Below are 23772 nucleotides of genomic sequence, written 5' to 3' on the forward strand. Positions count from 1 at the left end.
AAAATTTTTCTTGAAATTCTATTTTTCGTGGAAGTAATTTTTTCTTAATTCAAATGATCATAAATACTTGATACAATAAATTTTTATATTTGATCAAGATTTTTAGATACTTTAGGGGAGCAGCGCCACCTCCTTCAGCTGAGAAAAAAATTTTCTCACCTTGAGAAAATTTTTCTCTTGAATATTTGATACCCATTTTATATTATTTTACCGTGCAATTATACATATTGAATGAAAAAAAATGATTCAATATTATTTGATCTTTCCATTTGACATGTTAATCAATAAAAATATAAATAAAAATTTACTTCTATTGAGATATTTAATTTTTTGGAGCAAGAGAGAAATTTTCTCAAGACAAGAAAATTTACTTCTATCAAGAACTAAATTTTTTGGAGCAAGAGGCTGAATTTTCTCAAAACAAGATTTTCTTGACTCAAATAAATTTTCTTCGATCAAGATAGTATTTCTTAAAGCAAGAGAATAAATTTTGCTGGAATAAGTGAAATTTCTTGTGCCAAAACAATTTTTTTTTTCGCTCAAGAAAATAGTTTGGAAGAAAAATATTTTCTTGGCTCAAGTGAACCTTTTTTTCTGTGTATGATCACTTATATCATCACACAACTCAGCTAAAAAATTTCAAAGTAAACAAAATAAAATTTTTAAAAGTTTCCTACGTTTTATCTTTACTATAAAATTACCTCATGAATAATATCAAAATCAATAATACATAAAAATATCCATATTGAAATAAAAAAACATTTAAGAAAATTTTCCGAGATCTTATATCGCCTCATATCTGCTTGCTGCAGGCAAGTACGATTTATATCGGAAGCATTTTATACACTCATCCTTATTTAAACAAATAAACAGTATATCCGTGTAGAGAATAGCAAGTATATTAAAAAATATGTTGTTTTTATTCTACGACCAATGAAAACGTTTTTTAAAATTCCGTACGTGCGACCGCGTGTTCTCAACATGAAATTCCGAGTGCACAATATCATGCTTATTCTGTACGAACATGGATTTATAGATGTACATACTTCCATATATGTAAATACATAAATAAACTTATAAACTAAAACTGACGCTGGAGCTTAAACAAAAAAATCATATTTTTTTTGTTTTATCCATCCTAAATATAAACTACAGTACCTTCCGACATATTAAAGTGCTTTATTCCTCTATTTTAATTCCTGACCTTTCGGTACACATTTCCTAGTTTGTATATACCATCTCTAAATTTAATTTATACTTTTTCATTCGAGAGCCCCAGGTTCATTATTTTCTCTTCGAATTTTATGGAATTATAAATTTAAAAAAAATTTATCGTCAATGATGATGATGATAAAAATAATGGTAGTAATCAGAGCTGATATAATCATATTATACAGCTGATAAGCTTATGTTCAATTCCAGTACCGAGTTAACGCTATGAATTATAATGTCGATTAGCGCAAGAGCCCTTGAGAAATTTACATCATTCTAAAGTTATTTAACATTAACAAGACCCATGTCCTCAAGTTTTCATCGCTCAAGTCCTTAAGACTCACCGAATAATTACACTAGAGCACTCATCAAACTTAAACTAAAACTCGAGATCAAGACTAAGACAAAAACAACAGCAAGATCAAGATCAAGATCATGTTCCAATTTTAATTTACATTTAAAATAATATTTTATCTTTTTTATTTATAAACTTCTTAGAACCCTCACGCCTTGTACAATAGTTTGAACTACTTCTGAAGTTGTTATAATTTATAATAATAATAATTTTACAATTACAATGACAACAGTGTAAAAATAAAATCAGTCGAATTTTTAGGGTCTGATAGAAAAATTTGTTTGATTTTTATAGACGAAATTTTATTGGCTCAAATTTAAAATTTACTCTTTTAAATTTGACCAATTTTTTCTGCAAGCTCATTTTTCAGAAACCGTAAGTTACTTTTTGGAATACGCCCTTTTGCCTTTAAGAGTTATGCAAAAGAGTCTGCATTTAGAATTATTGTAAGTAGAAAAAAATTTTTACGTCTTTTTGGCATTTTGCCCTGAAACACCCCTTTGGCTTTGGGAAATATTTATTTGGTTTGTAAATTAAGACGAATTCTATTAATTTATTTTAATCTGAGGGGTTTCTGAATCGCAAACATTAAGTTATACATTCACATTTACATGAATTCTATCAACATTGTTTTACACAGAAAAAACTAAGGAAATTTGTATCTTCAACTTGATATACTTGGTTCAAAAATGTTCTATTTTTAAATTAAAAAAAAAAAACAAAAAAATTGCATTGAATAATTTAAAAAATCCCAGATGAAAAATCAGAAAATTTTTAAACTAATTATCAAAAAAATAAAAAAATCAAGGAAGCAGAAATAATTTTCAACTTTTCTGTAATTTTTAAAATGCTGTAAAATTAAAAAATTTTGAAATAATTTTATTTAATTTTTTTTTTTAAACTTTGATACCAAGATAACGAAATTAAAGAAATTTTTTTTCTAGATTTGAAATAACTTCGATTTAAAAAATTAAAAAAATTAATTAATTAGTAATAAATGAATTTTATGATTGAAAAGTAAATTTTTCTATCAGAACACGTTAAGTAATCCAACAATAAAATGAATTTATTTATAAAGTATCCTACGAAACGCACGACGAAAGTCTTTATTGAATACTGTATAAATGACTGGATTGAGGGCGGAATTCATGTAACCGAGCCAGAATGCAATTACAAATGTTTGTCCAGGAATAGATAAAAATGGGAACAATGGTTTAACAATATATAAAAAGAAAAATGGTAACCAACAAGCAATAAAACTGCCCATTATCAAACCAAGAATCAATGTTGCACGTTTTTCCTTTTTTCGTGCGATACGACGTTTCTCCCTTTCTGGATCCCGCGGCTTAACTGGCTTCAAAACTCCGACTGGTGTCCCACAATCCCGACTATTGTTATTGCCCGGCAGATTATTGTTACGCGATGAGGATACATCACTGTTATTATCACGCTTTACTTTACCCATGGCTTTGCGACCGAATATTGGTCGGCACAAACGTAATTTAAGTGGTTTTACAACTGCACAGCGGGACACGACACCGCTGTCTGACGACGATGGATCGAATTCTGACACCATATCAACGTCAATCCCGACACTCGGGGCACGGCAACGTACTGTCTGTGGGACACTGATGGTCATCGATGACGTTGTTAGACCTGAGTGACCCTCATTCCCGTTCACCGACAACGTTGCTTTTAGATTTGTCTTCTGCAATGGCAGTGCCACTGACACCTGTAGGCACAAAAAACAGAAAATATTTTTATAAATAAATAAGTTATTTTAGTAAATTTCAAAGTTTAAAAATGCATGTTTAGTCAAGTGGAACCTAAAATTATTACACAAGAAGGAATTTTTTTTAAGATTTACTTTCTGATTCATGAGAAAAATAACTGAACTATACACAGAAGAAATAGTAAAGTACGACCCTAGGTCAGAAAGTTGGCTTTTCTGGAGCTTGGAAACTAAGAATTTCTTAAACTAAGAAATTATTTTCTGGGTAGATTTCTTAAAAAAATTATTTTCTGGGTTTCAGAATTTTTTTCTTGATTCAAGTTAATTTTTTTTTCACTGTACGCCGTATTAAGGGTAAGTGTGCGCACTTGTGTGGAATAAATTTGTGGAACTAAGGGAAGTTCATAGATTTTTTATACCCTAAACAGAGTAATTTTAATAATAATTACATGACTTGAAAATTTTTTGCTATGACAGCAAATTTACCTTTTCGACACCAGATTCTTAATATTTTCTTTTTTAAGTTAACAACGGGTTTTTCTTGCATAAGCTAATTTTCGACTAACAAAATTTTAATTTTCCTGTGCATGTCACGAACTTCCCCCACTCTATTCATAAACAAAGGGGTTGCGCACACTAACCCGAGGTAAAATACTTGATTTTCGCGTTTAAATAAATTACAAAAAAAAAAAAAAAAAAAAAAAAACATTTTCTATAAAGCGGGTTAGATTTTCTTATGTCCGAAAGTCTGTTATAGTGAAAATGTTTTTGTGCTGAGACGTAGCGCAATATAGCCGAGTCATTGTGATATAATTAAGGTAATAAATAAGTTATTTATAGAGCGCTTATTACCGCTATTTATTACAAGCGGGTAAATATAAATTTATGCAACTCATGCGGTTAATTAATTACCTTGAGCGTATCTTTTTCATCGGTAGTAGATCCACCCCCGGGATCGGCTTCGGAAGTACTTACATCACTTGCGAAGTCACAAGTGACGATGGGAATTTGTACTGGTTGATTCTCGATGGTCGCTACATTTTCTAGAGTATTGATGCCGTGAGCCAGCCTAGGCTCCGTTGCTGAAGTAGACTGAGTGAAGCTTGTCTGCCGGATATCCGGTGACTCAGGTGGTGCCGCTGGCTGCGGTCTTGGTTTCTTCCGTATTCCTCTTCTCGCCCTCGCTTTTGCCGCAAAATATATGCGTATGTATACGAACACCATGATGCATGAAGGGATATAGAAGCTTCCAAGTGCTGAATAGAGCACATATCCAATGTCCTCCGACAGCTGAAACGGACATAAGAAAATCTAGCGTTACTAACAATCTCAATGCGTGCTGCTAAATTGTTATGTAGGTCGAGTATAGTCACAGTAAAAATTGGTTATCTTTGTTGGAAAAATTTTTTTTATCGAGTTTAAATGAAATTATATTAAAAATATTCAAAAAGTTTTAAGAATTCAAAAATGCACGACTCATAATGCTCATTTAATTACCAAATAATAATAATGAAATAAATACTTTTTTTTGTTTAGTGAGCAACAAAATTCTAATCAGAGCAACTAATTTGCAACACAAATGAATTTTGTTGCTTGAATACTGATTGAGATACTGATGATCAATGCTAGACGAATCAATGCCTGCTTTATACACTGATAGGAGAATTTAGTTCTATTTAATAAGATTTAGTAATAGTTACTAAATCATTTATTACAGCCCATTTATTTCCAGCAAATAAATATTTAGTAGCATTTAACAACTGATTTATTTGTACTTCATGAAACGATTATTGATATTAAAGAAATTAATTTTTTAACTAATTTTAGCGTAAAAACTTTTTCACTCAAAGTACGTCAATGTAATTAAAATCAATAATTTTAATAAAAAATGTATGGCATTGTAAAGAAAAAAATCGCATTAAATTGTATTTTTTTATTTAAAAAAACTATAAAATTTTAAATTAAACAAACTTTTTTTTTTTTAGATATTGCAAACAAAATTTCGTAATGTGATTAAGAAAAAATTAGTCGAAAAAAGCACTCTATTGCTCATGCGCGAAAGTTTTATTCGTCTGAAAAAAATCACGACTCAATGCTTTCAGAGTGTGTGAAAAAAATGTTTATGACAATATTTTTAAAGGGGGCCCACTTTGCCCCACATTCTGGATTTTTTTATTTTAATGAACACAATTTATTAAAGTTAAATTACAAACAAGGGGCTAAAAAGTAGTGCAAAGAGTAAAAAAAAAAAAAAGTAAAGATATGACCATTTTCTTGTTAAGGGTGCCCACTTTGCCCGCCGTTCCCCTATTCTGTATTAAATTCTTTTATCAATGTAAATCTGAAAATTTTTGAATTTATCTCTAGAGTGTTGGACAAATAACTAAAGTAATTGTTTGTCCATAATTTAAAAAATTTTGAAAGTTGAATGTTTGGAAAATGATCAAACGTAAGTTACAACGTTAGTAAAACCTTTAATGAACTTTAAAGTACCCCTTAAATAATGTATTTATCACTCTTCAAAGTTATTCGAGGGTCCAATAAATTTTGAACAAACTAATTTTCAAATACAAAGGGCCTCGATAATTGTAACTCTAAAGGCTATTACTTCACTCAAGAAATCGATCCCTAAGATATCACAAGGTTTTAAAATGATAATTGACCAGCATCCGAGAACATAGAATAGATAGTACTCCTCAATTTCAAAGAGATTCACCGAAAAAATAAATCAATCATAGGATTGTGGGTAAAAAATCACTTGAGCATTTAACATTTTGTTTTTATGTTTATCCGCTTGGATTATTTATGTTTGTAGGTATCAATGGAGCGTTAAATTAATCACTGTCTAGTGTTCTGTTCAACATACACCGGTGGAGCACTTATGTGGGCGCATTCACCAACTTTTATAGATGACGGTAACTTTTTGTGGCATAGTAAGCTTTTTAAATCCTTTCCGCAACTTGGAGTGTAATCGGTAAAAGTACACTCGGATTGTATGAATCAAGTGGGTTCGCATACCCTCATGCCGTGTGTATAAGATAATGGTTAAAAGAAAAAATAGAGCAACCTGAAAAATAGTGTGCGAAACAAAATAAAATGGATTTTTTTATATTCGTAATTTTTTTTGACGGAGATCGAGAATAGAAAATATGCAAAATATAACAACCAATTCTGCGAGCGTAAAATTAAAATTCATGAAACTATGAATAATAATGTTAAGTGGTCAATGGGGGGTTAAAATTGGAACGAGCTGGATGTAGGCCGGGTAGACGAATGGTTGTATGCATGTGTGCGTGTGAGTACATATAGAATTGTCTCGCGTGAGAAACTCCAGGCTTGTTCGTGTATTGCGAGTTAAAATTTACACTAGATAAAACGTGTGTACAAAATTTTATCCGGTATATTTATTATCCATTTTATATATCAATATTTATTACAGTGTTTGGAAAACGGAGGAAAATTTTTATAATCACTACTTCAGAAGTTTTATTTTGGGATATAAAAATATGGAGAGTTTTTAATCTGTTTAGTTACAATGAATTAAATACGCTTTCAATCAAGATAAAATTTTTCATAATATATAAAGAATATTTAGAATTAAATTCATGCCAATTTTTATAAATTTAGAATTATAATATATACAGATTAAGTTCTGCACTAAAAAAAAGTTAACTTGAATCAAGAAAATATTCTCGAATGAAGATAACAATTTTGAAGAGTTTCACTGTCTTGAATAAAGACGGAAAATTCTTGAATCAAGTAAAATTTATTTAAGGGGGGAAATAAGTGGAGAAGGACATTTTCATGTTGATTTTTTATTAATTTTTTTAAGATATAAAAATTAATGTTATTTATTTAATTTTAATATAGAATAACAAATGTACTATAAATATATTTAATAAAACAGATATCGGACAATTTAAACGGTTATCGTTATTTAAAAAAAAAAAATTAAACGCTCATATTAATTGAAAAAGTCCGCAGTGTATTACTTAAGATGAAAAAAAAAATTGATTTCGACACGATAAGTTTTGCGACTCATTTTCCTGCCACATACTCAGTTCCATAAATACAGACACACACAGAAAAAAAAATTAACTAGATCAAGAGGAAAATTATTGAACCAAGAATATAATTTTGAAGAGGAATTTATTTTTTATAAATAAACAAAACTAAAAAGTAGAAAATAAATAATAGTTTAAAAAAATTAAAAAACACGCTTTTCATAGAAAACCGAACTAAAAAAATAGGAAAAAATAGGAAAGTTTTAATAAATTTAAGTTAAGAATAGTGTTAAAAATTTTAATAAATGTAAATTAATAATAGTGTAAATAAAAAAAAAAAAAATGTATTCTATTTTAAAAAAAAGCGTGGAGTGCATGGGTCAATAGATATAAATATTGAAATTTTTAACATTATTCTTAATTTAAATTTATTAAAACTTATTTTCTATTTTTTTAGTACGGTTTTCTATAAAAAGTGCGTTTTTTAGTTTTTTTAAACTAGTATTTTTAGAAATAATAATTAAACGACAATTGAAATAATTGTTATTGAAATATATTTCATGTGCCTGACAGATTATTTAACTTGATATAAGTGAGCTAATATTATGCTGTCAGTGCGAAATAAGTATAAAAAAATCAATTTCAGTTCCGAGAAAACTACTTTTTTTGACATGTCGAGAGTTGAGCACTACCTCAACGCTTCGCTTATGAGGCGTGCAATAAAAAAAATTTTCTTATTTTCTGTACAATAAAATCACCAGGTAAATAAATAAATAAAATAAAGGAAAAATAAAGTTGTCAATAATAAAAATAATTATTTTGAAAAGCAGCCTGCTCATGTCATTTATTTTCATTTCACAATGACAATGGCAATGATAAAGGGAATATAATGCACGCTGTCGCATTGTCGTAAAAACTCTCGAGACTCTGGATAAAAAATGGTTAAATAAAAAAAAAAAAAAACAAATACACAGAGATCCAGAGATGGTACGAGGGCGAGTGGTGAGAAAACTCGAGCTAAGAGAGAAAGGGGATTGGCTCTAAGAATGTTGTTGATAGTGAAAAAAGAGAGCGAGAATTTTCTCGGAAAAATAGGGTAAGAGAAGAACAGAGAGATATGAAACTTTCTTTGGCACTCTCGACCTTCATTTTACCCTTGAAATAGTCAAGCTAAGCTAGAGAGCTAAAACGAGGGTGCTTTAAACGTATGCTTATTTTGTAATTATGGATATATTTCATTTATTTTTCTCATAATATTACTTTCAATTTTTACTGTTAATCCCTTCAATTTATTTACGATTTAAAGTAATCTGATGGCTTAAGTTCAAAACAATTAACGTCAACTCCTCACATTCTCTGGGATTTAACTTTTTATTCTGTTTACTTTTTTTCTAAAGAGTTTTAATTGGTTTTAATATTTATATTCATGACAAAATAAAATAATTAAAAATGAATTTTTGAGCTATTAAAAAGTTGTTGAGTAAACTTTAAACTTTCCTCCCATTATTTTAATTTATTATTATTATTGTTATTATTATTTCGTTCACTTTGTTTTTGTTAAATATTTTAAATTAATTTATTCATAATTGTTCAGCTTGAAAAGAACTTTTGTAATTACTTTTAAATTTTTATTCATTTTTATATCAAATATTATCCTTTTAGTTTGCAAATTCAGCCTTTTTTGTTTTTTTAATGCTCTTTAATTTTAAATCCTTAATTTCATTTAATTTTACATAATACCGTAATGCGATTAAAAATCACTCAGCGCTAATGCAATTTTCACAATTTTCTTTCTTTGCGCTTTTATTTTTAGTCATTAGCTTGGATGTTTTTTTCCTAAAATTAAAAAAATATTTTCAACTGTCCAGTTTAAAAATTAATAATTTTCAAAAATAAGAAGTTATTAATTTTAATTTAATAAAATTGACGAAATAGTGTTTTAAAATATTCTTCACTCTTTACATACTGAGAAAACAGTTTGTTTTATTTAAATTTTTAAATTTATTAAAAATAACTCAAAAATACGTATTTAATATTAACAAAATTATTTTATTTAAAAATGGATTACTTTTAATCCCATACTACTGTGTTTCGATTTATTTGATTGAATTCGCCTATTTATTTCATTAAAATAAAATTAGTTAATTACTCCATTATATTTTATGGCTAGCGTATTAATTTAAAAATTAATAATGAATTGCAATAATTAAATCCAATATTTTCACAAATAAATGCAACACATTTATTCACAAAAATTGAGCCTCGTTTGATTTAAATAAACTGTTCTCTCCGTGCAGATTTTTAAAATAATTTTTTTCATCACGTCATTGTTTAAAAATAAGGAGAAAGTTTGACCTTTTCACCGTCAAACGTCCACGAAAAAATAAATTTATGACAAATAAATAAAATCATAAAATTTATTCTCTGGCAAATAAAACATTCAAGAGATGCAGAAATTCAAAGCCAGTTATTTAAAGACCTTGTATTAATTCAAACTAAAAAAAATAAAGGTATTTCTAACGTTATGTAATTCAACCAAGTGGTTGTTGTAGGTACGTACACCGAGACGTATTCCAATTAAATTCAACGACTCCAGACATACGTGCACTCCGTAACCATCAAGAAGTGTAAAAGTGAAGAGCTTGCGGTGATCCGCACGAGAAGACTGTAAGTGTGAGTAGGGAATGATGGTGACCCAATTAGATTTCACATTCCACGTCTTACGCTACAGTACCTTCCTTACATACATGAAACATTACTACATATATAGCATATTATATATAAATAGTACTCATGTTCAGTAAAAGGTGAGTGGAAATTTAAGTAGATAAGCTGATGCTGATGGTAAAAGAAGAAATAAATTTTCTGGCAGCTTCTTTTACCATGAGGTAATAGATTGCCTGTCCCAAAACGGGATGTTAGTTTTTGAATAATTGTAGAAATAAATTTTCTAATCTTGTAAAAAAATTTTTAATAAAACTTGATGTGCTCATGTAAAATTTTTGATATCGCCTTATATGCTGATATAATTTTTCGACTAAAAGTAGTGTAGAAAATTTTCGACAGAGGACGCACGGTCGTCAAATCGTCTCTCCATCAGAGAGTTAAGTTTGAAGTGTTCTTATAAAATAGAAATCATTCTTTTTTCTCTTGTATATTGACTTTCACATATACGGAAAGAAAAATTGAAAAATTACAATATAACTTTTGCAATAAATTTAGTTCTCAATTTAAAAAAAAAGTTTGGAAAATCCAAAAGTGCACGCCTCATAATCTCATTTTTCACAATAAAATTGATTAAAAATTAAATATAAAAAGCTAAATAATAAAAAACAGAAAAGTCTGCTCTGGTTTCGTGGCGCCATAACTCTAAGGTGAGGAAAAAAAATATTATATTAAAATGTGTAGATAAATATACAAAAAAATTCACAGTCATATATTAGTTTTTTATAAATAATAATTTAACGACAATAAATTGAACGCCTTATTTTAATTGAGAAAGTCCGTTGTATCTTACTTTAATAAAGAAAAACAAAAATTATTCCGGTACGAGGCGTGCAAAATAGAATTGACGATTAGTATTTTAGAAATTTAAATTCTTAAATGTTAAAATAAAATACATGCAAAAGTAACTTCCTCCCACGAAAAAAAAAGCCCAGATTCATATTTGCATACATAATTTTATGTATAAGTAGCATTAAAAATTTTCCCACTTACATTTATGCCTGGCATATGGACGGATATAAAAACTTGCAAAATATCAAGATAGTAGTCATAAAAAATTTTTCACTTCCTAGTTAATTTTTAAGGATTACTGTCTATATATTTTTCCAAATTAATATTAATATACTCGAACATACATCTGACTATATAGGCCCAAGTATATATCCAAGCATAATATCTAAATGGGTAAATTTATAATAATATGTCGCATACATAAAATTATGGATTTGGGCATGTGTATTTTTTTCGTTGGGGTATCAAACACTTGTGATAAATTAAAAAAGTGGTAAAAAAAAATCCATGTACAATGTAAATGGCACCTGGTATGTAAATCCATCATATAAAATGGCACCTGGAAGCAATTAGTGGTAGTACAATATCATGGTTAACCATTTTACGAGCTAATGAAATCACTACTCTAGCTAGTTTGCGAAATCGAGTACTGTTGATGTGTTTTGTAGATCTGTATCGTGTTTTATTTTAATAAATATTATTTTTATAAACAAATCACATGGATTAGACCGGTGATATTCAATATGCTTCTACTCACCCTCATCCTAAAGTTGATAAAAAAAACAAAAAAAAAACGGGGTTGATACCGCAAGTTTATTATCAGAAGCTATCAGGTTTACACACGAAAAGAAGTAAACTGTAAAATTCACTCGGATTCAGGTTAATTTTCATAGTTTCAAACAGTATAGCGGACATCAGAATGGCAAAAATATCAATATTATAGAACTTAATGTAGAAAGTATAAAAGCCATAATTTATAATATAATGTCGAAAAAAAGGTGATTAGTAGCTACCACTAATAACGACTCTCTCATCTTAAAAAATTACAGTTTTAAACAGTAAAAATTTCCATTTCAATATGAGGAGTTGAGTTTCAAAGGGGTATCTTTTCATTTTTGATTAATCGAGACAAAAAACTGGTTATCTCTAATTATAAATATTTTTATTGAACTGTTTCAATTTAGCTATAAAGTACTATCGGTTATGAAGCTACAATTCGATTAATATTTAGAATTCTTTATAATTTTTGAAGTAATTAATATTTAAAAGTTAAAAAAACTGCTCTTTCAAAATATGAAAAGATACCCTTTTGAAAATCAGCTCCTTATATATAGTCTATACTATGAGAAGAAGGGGGTCTCACTCTGGGAGAATTTAACATGTGAAACAGTAAAAATTCTACTTATAAAATATATATTTTACGTCCAAGTTAATAATTATATTTTTATTTTTAGCGTTGCATTTAAAATTTACCATTTTACTTTGTAAATATTGACGTTGATTGTATTAGGAATTTAGTAACTGTATTTTATACTTTTTACATATCATGCGATCATTTTTTAGGTACGAAACGATGAATATCAAAGTCAAAATTCTTAATTATTATACTTTAACATTTTTGACATTTACATAGCGAATATCACTGTTTAAAATAGTACTTTCTTCCGTGTAAAGAATATGTGGTAGCATTCAAATGATAAATATTGTAAAGTGATTATTAAAATCACAATTTTACTATTTGAAATGGCAATTTTTAGCAGTTGACCATTACTTATTATAAATCGACTAATAATAATAATTACACTTTACTTTTTTCCGTGCATATAGAGCTCTAGACCAATTGCCGTCCAAGAAAAATTTTTTTCCATCACTTTTATTTATTATAAACGAAGTCCAATTATTTTCAGAAGACTTTTTTGATACTACTAATTTGTTTGTCTTACAGAATAAAATTTTTAACTTATAAATCATAAGACGATGAGTATTTTATAAAAACAGCCAGTTCTTTACGTTCATTCGTATCGTCTTTTGATAAACTCTTTTACTGGAGCACTTTCTTTCTGTGAAACTTTGATTATTTTTTTTTCTTGTCAGTACGGTCAATACTTACACAGTTTTACCACGCGGAGTGATGTTGAATGATGCCTGGATGGTGCTCTCTGAAGCTCCAAAACTCTTTTAATTAACACTGACGGTACACTATTATTGAATAGTATGTTATTTTTATTTTACTTTCTCAACAAAATCTCGTTTAATTGCCTTCAAAGCGCTTTTTCAACCTCTCTATCATTTATTTTGTTTCTTTTTCGTCTACTTTTACTTATTTTACCGACACCACGGCCAGCGATAATATTATATATTTATAATCTAATAACTAATCAGTTAATTATGCATAATTTAATTTAATTAACCGGAACCGTTTTAGTTTGCGTGATAACTATTTGATAACCATACCAGTAAGTTTGCTAGGTTATTAATCACTTTTGATTACTGGCTACAGTAATTATTTTTGAATTATTATATGATAGCATAATTTTTTATTATTACATTATTGTAGTGTATTAAACCATCTTAGATCTCAGAATTTTCATACTTAATTACATACATTGGGTTAAAAAAAGTGATTTGATAATAATATTGTTGATCCAGGGTATTATTTTGATAACAGCCGGTTGGTTTGATTTATAGTATGATTAGAAAATAAAATCAATTGATTTTTAAAAAATTAATAAGTTAAAAGTATTCAAAACATTTCAGGAAAATTAATGAAATTTTTTTAATCTCCAATCATATAAAAATTTGTGTTAATTAATTGGAATTAGATAGATAGATAACTTTATTTATGCCAAGGCCAAAGTGGCCAATTGGCAAACATATTTACATCGGATATAACAGTTTTGTTACATAAAAATAGTAAAAATATAGTATAATAATTTCATCAATCATATTCATGGAATTATTTTGATTTTGATCCTAAAAGTAGAATTTTGTATTTTGAAATGGAAAAAAAAATCATTTCATTCAGAAGAAATATTTTTGATTCAAGTACACGGAAAAAATAAGATAACGTTGGGTAATATTCCAGATTATACTCAGTGACAATTGTAGAGAAAATAAATTTCAGATAGTAGCTAGTATAATCTAAATTATAATAAGTGATATCTGGATTATACTCATTGAAATCTCCCATTTTCCTCAGTAAAATCTCAGATATTACTGAATATAATCCAAGATTCTACTGAGTATAATCCAAATTCTACAGGATGCAATCTCGAATAATATCCGGTAGAATCTTACGCAGTATAATCTGAGATTTTACTGGACGAAATGAGGGATTACAATGAGTATAATCCAGATATCACTCAGTATAATTTAGATTGTACTGGCTACTATTTGAATGTTTTTTCACTGCAGATGACACTGAGTATAATCTTGAATGTTATCCAGTGTAATCTTGTCCTTTCCATGTAAATAATTTTCGAAAATAAAAAACTGATTGTCTTGATTAACAAATTTCTCGTCTTGAAATTCTTCTTTAACGAAGAGAGATTTCACATGTCAAGATTAGTTAAGAAATATAGACGTAAAATATTATCTGATATGATTATGAATGATCAACCTTCATATCTGGCTATTTCTGGCAATAAATGGCCTGAATATTTAGAAATAAGAGTGAAATTTTGAAGACAATAATTTTTTAATTAACTATTTTTTTTTTGGTGTAGTTTATAAAAAAATTTATTAGAAGAGATGTCAAGCATTGAATTGTATCTTGAATAGGAAAAAAAATTTTTTTCTTCCATTAAGTTCAAAATTACAAAAATGTAATAAAGGAAAACCCTTAAGCTGAATTATCATAAAAATATTAAAGTAAATCTATTCCACCCTTAATATCTCTAGAAATAAACTACCGATGGCGGTGACAAATGCGGAATAGAAAAAAAAGCAGACACGCAATTAATCTAAACTTTTTTTTTTTGCATAAGTAAGCCGCAAAGTGCTTGTGCATTATTATAAATTTACATAAATTAAATTTCACTTTGAGAGCACGCTGAACTCTGAACCGATGTCGAGGGTAGGTAGTGGGTTATAATGCAAGTTATCCTGTGTGCTACCGTGACTCATGCACCCGTGTGCGCATAACATTACAAATTCACATACTTCATTTTTATTAAATAACATCAAACACTCATTCAAATTATTATTATTATTATTATTATTATTATTATTATTATTATTATTATTATTATTATTATTATTATTATTGAATCGTTAAAAAATTATTAAATGTTACAAAGTTTGGTTACAGTCTATATACTCGGTGAATTTTATCTAGATAGTTACAAAAACAAAAAAGTTAAAAAAAATTGCAGAAAAGCTTTACATTCTAAACTTTTATTAATGATTATTTAGTAATGTAACGGTGACAGTATAATTCTGCAGAAACTTCATGTTTTCCCGATAAATTGGACATAGCATGCACTACCTTTTTTTTTTTTTTTTTTTATACATTAACTTCGTAATTTTTGCACACTCGTTTTCTAAGCTTAAATCTTGCTGCCCTACAGGTATTTTTAAATTTATTTTTTCTTTTGGGTTTTCTGAACAATTTTTGTTTTTTTTTACGAATGGAACAGAACCAAAACATCAAAACTCAATTAAAGGCAATAATTATTTTAGACTCCATCTGCGATTTTTCCCCAAGAGAAATAAATGGATTTGATCGTTTTTTTTAATATTTGTTCAAGTTTTTGATTTCATCAGTTCACCAAATTTTTAATCAACTCAAAATAAAAAAAAATCATAGAAATGCTTTATTCGATTTAATTTAAGCAACTAAATTTGCTGTGCAAAGAAGTTTCTTTTTATTTTATTAATTGCAAGTAAACAATATTGAGTAACCTAGCGATTCGTATTAGGGAACCTATGATTGCTTCAAAGAATTGGAAAAAAAAAAAAATAAATAAATAAATAAACATTTCGAAAAAATTCATGGATTTTCCCGCAAGTTATAGTACTCGAAGGTTTTATATTTAACGGAGGAGAAAACTTCTTGAACCGTTTTTAATTTTTTTTTCTGTTTCTATTGCATTAAAGCAATTCTTGGAAAGTATGTAGTTAATCTTCATTAAGTTATCTTGACAATACTATGCAAAATATTTTGATTCCGTAAACTAACAAGGGTACAATAATAAAAAAATAATTGCTAAAATGAGGAAAAAAACAATTTTTCAATCGTAAAGCATTTTCGGTGCCGGGTCGTTATTAATCGATAATAATTTCTCGCGACAAAAATTTCTCATGCAAAAAATTATCGCTCAAAAATTTCTTTCCCGTGTTGTGTCCTTTTATCATGGTTTTTTTGTGTGTTTAAGAAAATAATACCGAAAAAATTTTGGCAATGAGAAATGAAGCCTTTAAGAAAATATTGTACGAGAAATTTTTGCAGAAAAAAAAAAACAGACGGCCATCAGCATTTTCTAATTCTTTACCATCGAAGAGATTTTTCCGATTTTTTGAGCGTAAAAATCAACCAATTAAAAAATTTTCGAACGTTTCAAGTTTAAAAATAGTTTAAAGCTCCATAAATAGCTTGCAAAGTTAACCGCTTTTTATTCGATTAAGGTGTTATGTTTTTATTATGCTACGACGTCTCGTTCTCGATGATTACAAATGTAGTAGCGTCAGCTATGTCCAAATCCACAACTTTTAGAGTTTAAACTTTAAAATTCTCGGTGCTGCCGCCTCTCATGGTGGCGCTCCGTATCACTTACTCACTTCATATAGTTTCGTTGTGTCCAAATAACAACACCGATAATTTTAACAACTTACAAAAAATTATTATTAATTAAATAGTTTTTTTTGTATATTTTTAACTAAAAATAATGGCGAAGGAAAGAAAAAGAAAGCGTTCACGATCCAGATCAGATGATAGAAAACGTGGACGTGAGGAGGACAAAAAATTGTAAGGTATGCAGAAGCAACTGGATAACCTAACAAAGGTTGTTGAGATGCTTGCCTCCCGAGAATTGAATAAGGATCAAGAGAATAAAAAACCGGAGGATAATCAAAAAGATTCAACTCGACTCCAAGGACCTGTCGAAGAAGTAACTGAGGTAAGAAAGCTACCCATAGGTGGTAGGTTATGTTTTTTCCAGAGAGAATGGAAAAATATAACGACAGATAATTTCATTCTATCCTTTTTGAAAGGATACAATATCCAGTTCCAGAATATGCCTCAGCAAAAGGCTATTCCTGAGCAACGAATTAGGTCAGAAAATGAGGAAAAATTAATTGAAATAGAAATTAACAAACTTCTCAGTAAAAAAGCTATAGAAAAATGCGACGCTGTCGAAGATCAATTTATTTCATCTTATTTCTTGGTTAAAAAGCCGGATGATTCTCATAGGTTTATATTGAACTTAAAAAATTTAAATAAGTATATTACAGCCCCTCATTTTAAGATGGAAGACATCAGAACTGTAAAAAATCTTCTGATGTTAAATGATTTTATGGCGTCTATAGACCTCAAAGATGCCTACCTTCTTGTGCCAGTTGCCAAAAGTACTAGGAAATACTTGAGGTTTATTTTCCGGAACCAAATCTATCAGTTCACGTGTCTCCCTTTTGGTTTGTCGATAAGTCCTTATATTTTCACCAAGTTGATGAAACCAGTTGTGAATTTCCTGAGAGAAGGGTTTTTTGCTAGAAATTTATCTTGATGACAATTTTCATAGCGAAATCTTATGATATCGGTCGGGAGAAAGTTTTATGGGCAAAGAATTTTTTACAAAAACTTGGGTTTGTCATTAATAATGAGAAGAGTAGCTTAGTCCCTGCACAAAAATGCAAATTTCTTGGTTTTATAGTAAATTCAGTTGACTATACTATTGAACTAACAGATGCAAAAAAGGAGCACATTAAAAATCTTGTTGCTAAATTTAAAATAGGAAGAGAGTGTAAAATTAGAGATTTTGCTACGTTGTTAGGTACGCTAAATGCTGCCTGTCCAGCAGTTGCTTATGGTTTGTCCCACTGTAAAAAATTAGAACGTCAAAAATTCCTGGATTTAATGGTAAATGATGGAGATTATGATGGTAAAATGGTGGTTAAGTCCTATTTGGAAAGGGATCTAATTTGGTGGGGAATAAATAGCCAAATTGAAAAAAATCCAATAAGAACAACAGAATATAGTCTCGAGATTTCTTCAGACGCTTCCTTAACAGGATGGGGAGCTTTCTGCGATGGGAAATCAGCCCATGGCTGGTGGAATGCTGAGCAGCTCAGATACAACATAAACTTCTTAGAACTCTTAGCAGCTTTTCACGCTCTCAAGTCATTTGCGAGTAAATTAAACAACTGTGAGATACTCCTAAGAATAGACAACACTACAGCCATAGCTTATATCAATAGAGCTGGCAGTGTCCAGTTTCCGAAACTTAGTAATCTAGCACAGGAAATTTGGGATTGGTGCGAGCATAGGAAAATTTGGATCTTTGCCAGTTATATTTCGTCAAAAGAAAATTTTTATGCCGATGCAGCTTCCAGAATTACGAACATAGACACAGAGTGGGAATTATCAAATGAAGTTTTTGACTCAGTTGTTAGAGAATTTGGCCCTTTTACTATAGACTTATTTGCAACATATGAGAACCGGAAGGTTAAAAGATTTTGCTCCCGATTCCCTAACCCAGAATCTTTTAAAGTAGATGCATTCACAATATCCTGGAAGAATGAAAGGGTGTATGCCTTTCCACCATTCGCTTTAATCACTGCAGTGATTAAGAAATTTATTACCGACAAAGCTGAGGGGGTAATAGTAGCACCAAACTGGCCCACTCAGCCGTGGTATCCTCTATTTAATTCGTTGCTCAGAGAACCACCTATTGTATTTAAACCTAATAATAATTTGTTATTATCTCCTTATAGAACCAAGACACATCCGCTGGCGAGGACGCTTTCCCTGGTAGTGGCGTACTTATCAGGCAAAAATACTTAAATCAGGGACTCCCGATAGAAGCAGTAAATATCATGGTAGACTCGGTCATAAAATCTACATTGAAGCAATACAAATCCTCTCTTAAGGCATGGTGGTTATTCACGAAGGAAAAGAATTACGATGTCCATCAAACTGACGACGTCAAGATCGTAGAATTTCTTACTAGGTTTCATTTAGGATATAAATATGGTACACTTAATTCCGACAGGGCAGCTATAGCTCTCATCACTCATCAAGATCACTCAAATGAGAAACTTATAACGCGATTCATGCGGGGCATTTTCAAAAATCGTCCCACCAGGCCTAAATATACAACGACGTGGAATGTTGATTGCGTTCTGCAGTATATGGAATCTATGCCGGAGACTGTAAGCTTAAAAATTAAGGAATTATCACAAAAGACAGTCACACTCATGATGCTCGCAACAGCTCAACGCCTGCAAACTATGGCGGTCATCAGCATAGATAATATCAAAATATCCGCCACTGCTATTAATATCAAGGTTCCAGAATTAATAAAGACATCAAAACCGGGTGGTTATCAACCAGATTTAACTCTTCCGTTTTTTGGAGAAAAACAAAAAATATGCGTAGCTAAGTGTCTCTTACAATATTTGGAAGTAACTAAACAGTTGAGAGGAAATGTTAAAGCCCTGTTCATCTCTACGGTTAAGTCACATAAGGCTATAAGTGCTCAAACTCTCGGCCATTGGGTAAAAAATTTCTTGAAGATCGCTGGAGTTGATACGACTCAGTTCAGCGCGTACAGTACCAAACACGCCGCAGTCTCCAAAGCCAACGCTCGGGGAATTGATATCGACACAATTAGACGGACCGCAGGATGGTCCAAGCAGTCATCCGTCTTCGCTAGGTTTTACAATAGACCAATACAGGAATTAAGTGATTCATTTGCCCGAAGTGTTCTTACTTAAAGTTAATATAATTATCATACTAAATCATTTGCATGCTTCATTAAATAAAAATTAGAATGAATAAAGGAGCGTTTAATTTTTTGATCATACTTACAAAAAAAAAAAAAAAAAAAAGAGAAAAATTAAAGTAAGGAAATGAAACATCTCTAAACATCTACATTTGTAATCATCGAGAACGAGACGTCGTAGCATAATAAACCGATCAAACGAGCTCGCCGAAGGCGAGCGAAGTTCGATCGATATTATGCGAAGACGTCTCGTTCGAAGATGATTACTTCCCACCACAAACAAGCATATCCCTGCCCGTAATCATCTCCTAAATTGAAACGATGAAACTAAGTTCCTTAATCTTTAATTGCAAAGCAAAAGCTCTAAAAAATATGAAGTGAGTAAGTGATACGGAGCGCCACCATGAGAGGCGGCAGCACCGAGAATTTGAAAGTTTAAACTCTAAAAGTTGTGGATTTGGACATAGCTGACGCTACTACATTTGTAATCATCTTTGAACGAGACATCTTCGCATAATATCGATCGAACTTCGCTCGCCTTCGGCGAGCTCGTTTGATCGGTTTAAAAATGTGAGCGCATCAGACATGCACGCTTGAATTTACTAAAATTTTTTAACTTTTTTTACCAGATAAATTAGAACTCGAAGCAATTACCAAGTAATTAAGTGAAGAAGAAAATGAATGTGCTTTTCAGAAAGATATTGAAGTTTGAAGTTTAAAGTTCTTTTGATGATGCAGAAACTTTTGTGACAAAAAAATCTCTAATGGCTTACTCGGGAGAAATTACTTTACTAGAAAAGTTTGAGCTGCTAACGAAATCGTTGACTAAGTGACGGCTGGGATGTGAAGAGAAAATTTGAAAGTTTTCAAAAAGACACTTCTAAAAGGTAGAAACAAAACATCACCGCCATTGGTTTAAAATTATTCTGAACGATTTTTGGTACAAATGAAGAATTATTGCAATTGTTTTTCATGTGGTTGAATGAATGTAAATTTGAAAGGATATTTAACGTAATATATAAGCATTATATGAGGAAAAAATTGAAATTTTGTGTAATAAGAGAAAAAGCAAACAGATCTTTAGTCTTGGTACGTAACCGGATCGACGGTACGTGATTCTGCAAATGGAAGTTGGTAATGCCAGTTAGGATGTTACTAGTGACTGGTCTACCCTGCTGGTAAGTTTCCGGCGATTCAGCCGAGTCTGAGTTGCACCACCACGTAAACGACTCATGGGATTTATATTAAAGGAAGAAAAAGATCGCGGAATGAATAAGTGCAAAAAGATCCGAGAGGTAAAGAGATGTGAGAGTCGAAGTAGTGTAAAGAAGATAAGTCAGATGATGAAAATAAAAGGAGTGAGCGAAAAGAGGAATGATAGAGTTCAAGTGTGGAAAATGCATCCGGTTCATCACATTTCATGGTTCACATGATGAATAAATCACAAATCTAATCTGTTTGCACTCACACCCATCCAAACATCGTTTAATCCTTTTTTTTAATTACTCTTTACGTTACGTGATTTATTTTACAATTTCCGCGTTTCTCATATTAAACAAATTTGCATTTTTATTTCGAATTCAGTTTCTATAATTATGTTTGTTTTTTCTCATTTTTTTATGCTGCTGATCATATCGGAGATCAGAATCAAGGGAAACTATGACTTGGAAAAAATCGAGTTCAATGATAAAGCCTTTTTAATTCAAGTATATGAACAGTTTGTATAAATATCAAATAAATAAATAGTATACACTAAAAAAAAAAAGTTTTTTTCCACCCAGAATACTAAGTATTTTTATCCAATTTTTTTTATATCCAATATACGTTTTCTTAATATAAAAAAACTGGTATTTTCCACCGGAGAATACCTAAGTTTTTTCTGGACCTAAAACTTTATGCTGCGTTACTATAGCAACTGCAGCGGTGGCGCCACCATTTGTTTACATCACTGGAAAATTGTACTAATTTATTATTTATTGAACAATTACCAAGCTGTATTACAATTGACACTAAAATTCAGATGGATCCTTGGGTACGAAAAAAATTGCTCAAATGGGATTGACCATCTCTACAAAAAATCTTTGAAGGTAATTGTTTGTTTTAACTAATCTTTTTAAGAGTTATTCATCAGATAAATTTGATTCAATAGAATAAAAATATAAATCAAGCCGTTGAAAGAAATTAAAAATTTAATTTTTCAATAATTTAATTAATAATTGATTAAATTAAAAAAAAAATTGTATTATAATTAATTTAATTTTCTTAAATTTAATTATAAGTGATAAATTAATAATTATTAATTAATTATAATAAAGAAAAGTCCACCGTAATATACATTTATGTTAGATGAGGTTAAGTCGTATGAGGTAAGGCCATATTTTTATTTTGGTATTTCGCTGAGGAAGAAACCAAATTTTTTTAAAATCACTATACTTATTAGTGTAGAAAAAAAATTGTGGTATTTTTTTTTCTTTTAAACTTTATTCTATTTCAAAAATTCCGCTTTGTTTTTTGTTCTGTTCATTAAAGCTTTGGTAAAACCAATACCGCCTTTATATAAAAATAAATAAATTAAAGTTATATGAAAATAGTACCGTACAATGGATAAAAATATACAGATTATAAAATTACTCAGTAGATAAAATGCAATTTGCTCGTTAGCATGCCCGGCAAACACTTAATTGAACAGAGTCTAGTTTAGTGTAGATATATAATGAACATTATACAAAAATACGCTTTGTTTTAGTGACGTCACGTACTAGTGCCGCCATCTCTCAGAAATTTTCATAAATTCATAACAATACCTGAAGTAACGCTCAATTAACACGATTATATATTTTTAAAATATACACATGGCTGCCAAAAAGTGAAAATTGTGGAAAAAATTCTAGTCTTAGCCAGGATTGCACAAAAATTCATTTTATTTTTGTATTATATATTCAATTGAATTGTTAATTTCCTGAAGTATGCATTGATTAAATTTATTAACTATGAATTTTTTAAAAAATGTAATCAAATTTGTCAAGCTATGAATTTTTTGAATAAGTGAGCATTTAAAAAGTTTTTTAGTCATTCATTTTCAAAAAATTTGATGAATCCATTCTTTAAAAAAACTAATAATAATAATAAATTAAAGTATTCATTATTTTAGAATGATTTTTCGTGTTAATCTAACGAAAAAAATTTTAATATGAATTATCACAGTAAATAATTTTACATCACTTTATACGCAAATCAAGTGTAACACTTAAAGTGTAAAAAATTGAGACTACATTTATTTGTTGGGTCTTATGTATATAAATTCCTGTGAAGCAATGATTAAAAAATCTTCCACTGTGAAAACAGTAGAATACTGTGAAAGCTTCCGTGTAAAAAAAAAATCGCCTTAAAAGTATCTTAAAAATGTCGTTTGTTTAAGATCTTGAACGTGACACAAATCAAGACTATTTAAAGACTCTTTTAAAATGCTAAAAAAAATTCCCAGAGTAGATTTTTGAAATTTGGTTCTCAAATTTGCTATAAAAATTATTTTTTAGACATTTTTTAGACAATTTTGAAAATTTTTAACCGCAAAATTTTTGAGTACGCTATTTTCAAATTAAATTTAAAATTATTGAAAAATTATTATCCTACAATTTTAAGACGCTCCATTTTAATTTTCCGGGGCTCTGTAGCTGTAAGCTCATTTTAAATTACCCTTGCGACTTTAAAATCACTCTGAAATCATTCAGGATACAGCACATAATCATACTGTTATCTCTTATTTTCTAGAATGAAATGGTTGTTAATTATATAGTCGAAAAATGCTATATGATTATCAATTTATTAACCATTTGTCGTCTAACTGTTAATATAATTAGGTAAATTATGAAAACTCAATACACTACACTCGTGTTAAAGTTATCATAAATATACTAAGGACAAAATTGAGAATTATTCGAATTTACTCTGAAAAGCGCTAAATCCACGTTGAAAACATTTTCAAGACATTCTGAAAACACTCTAGTTTCATTT

The 23772-nt window shown here is 29.5% G+C and overlaps 1 protein-coding gene across 3 annotated transcripts in view; it reads right to left on the bottom strand.

The window, feature by feature from the left end:
• Positions 1–759: 759 nt before the first annotated feature.
• Positions 760–23772, bottom strand: part of Octalpha2r (alpha2-adrenergic-like octopamine receptor) — a 254646-nt gene continuing 231633 nt past the window's right edge. For all 3 annotated transcript variants that reach the window (XM_074244529.1, XM_074244530.1, XM_074244531.1), the window contains exons 2-3: positions 4212–4589; positions 760–3299 (exon numbers count right to left, since the gene is read on the bottom strand). In XM_074244529.1, coding sequence (XP_074100630.1) covers positions 2634–3299; positions 4212–4589 — 1044 coding nt within the window. In that variant the 3' untranslated portion in view covers positions 760–2633. The remainder of the gene's footprint in view (positions 3300–4211; positions 4590–23772) is intronic.

The sequence above is a fragment of the Cotesia typhae genome, unplaced genomic scaffold (assembly GCF_013202065.1).
Source record: "Cotesia typhae breed Kobodo isofemale line unplaced genomic scaffold, CoteBio_Ctyphae contig_43, whole genome shotgun sequence".
Lineage (NCBI taxonomy): Eukaryota > Metazoa > Arthropoda > Insecta > Hymenoptera > Braconidae > Cotesia > Cotesia typhae.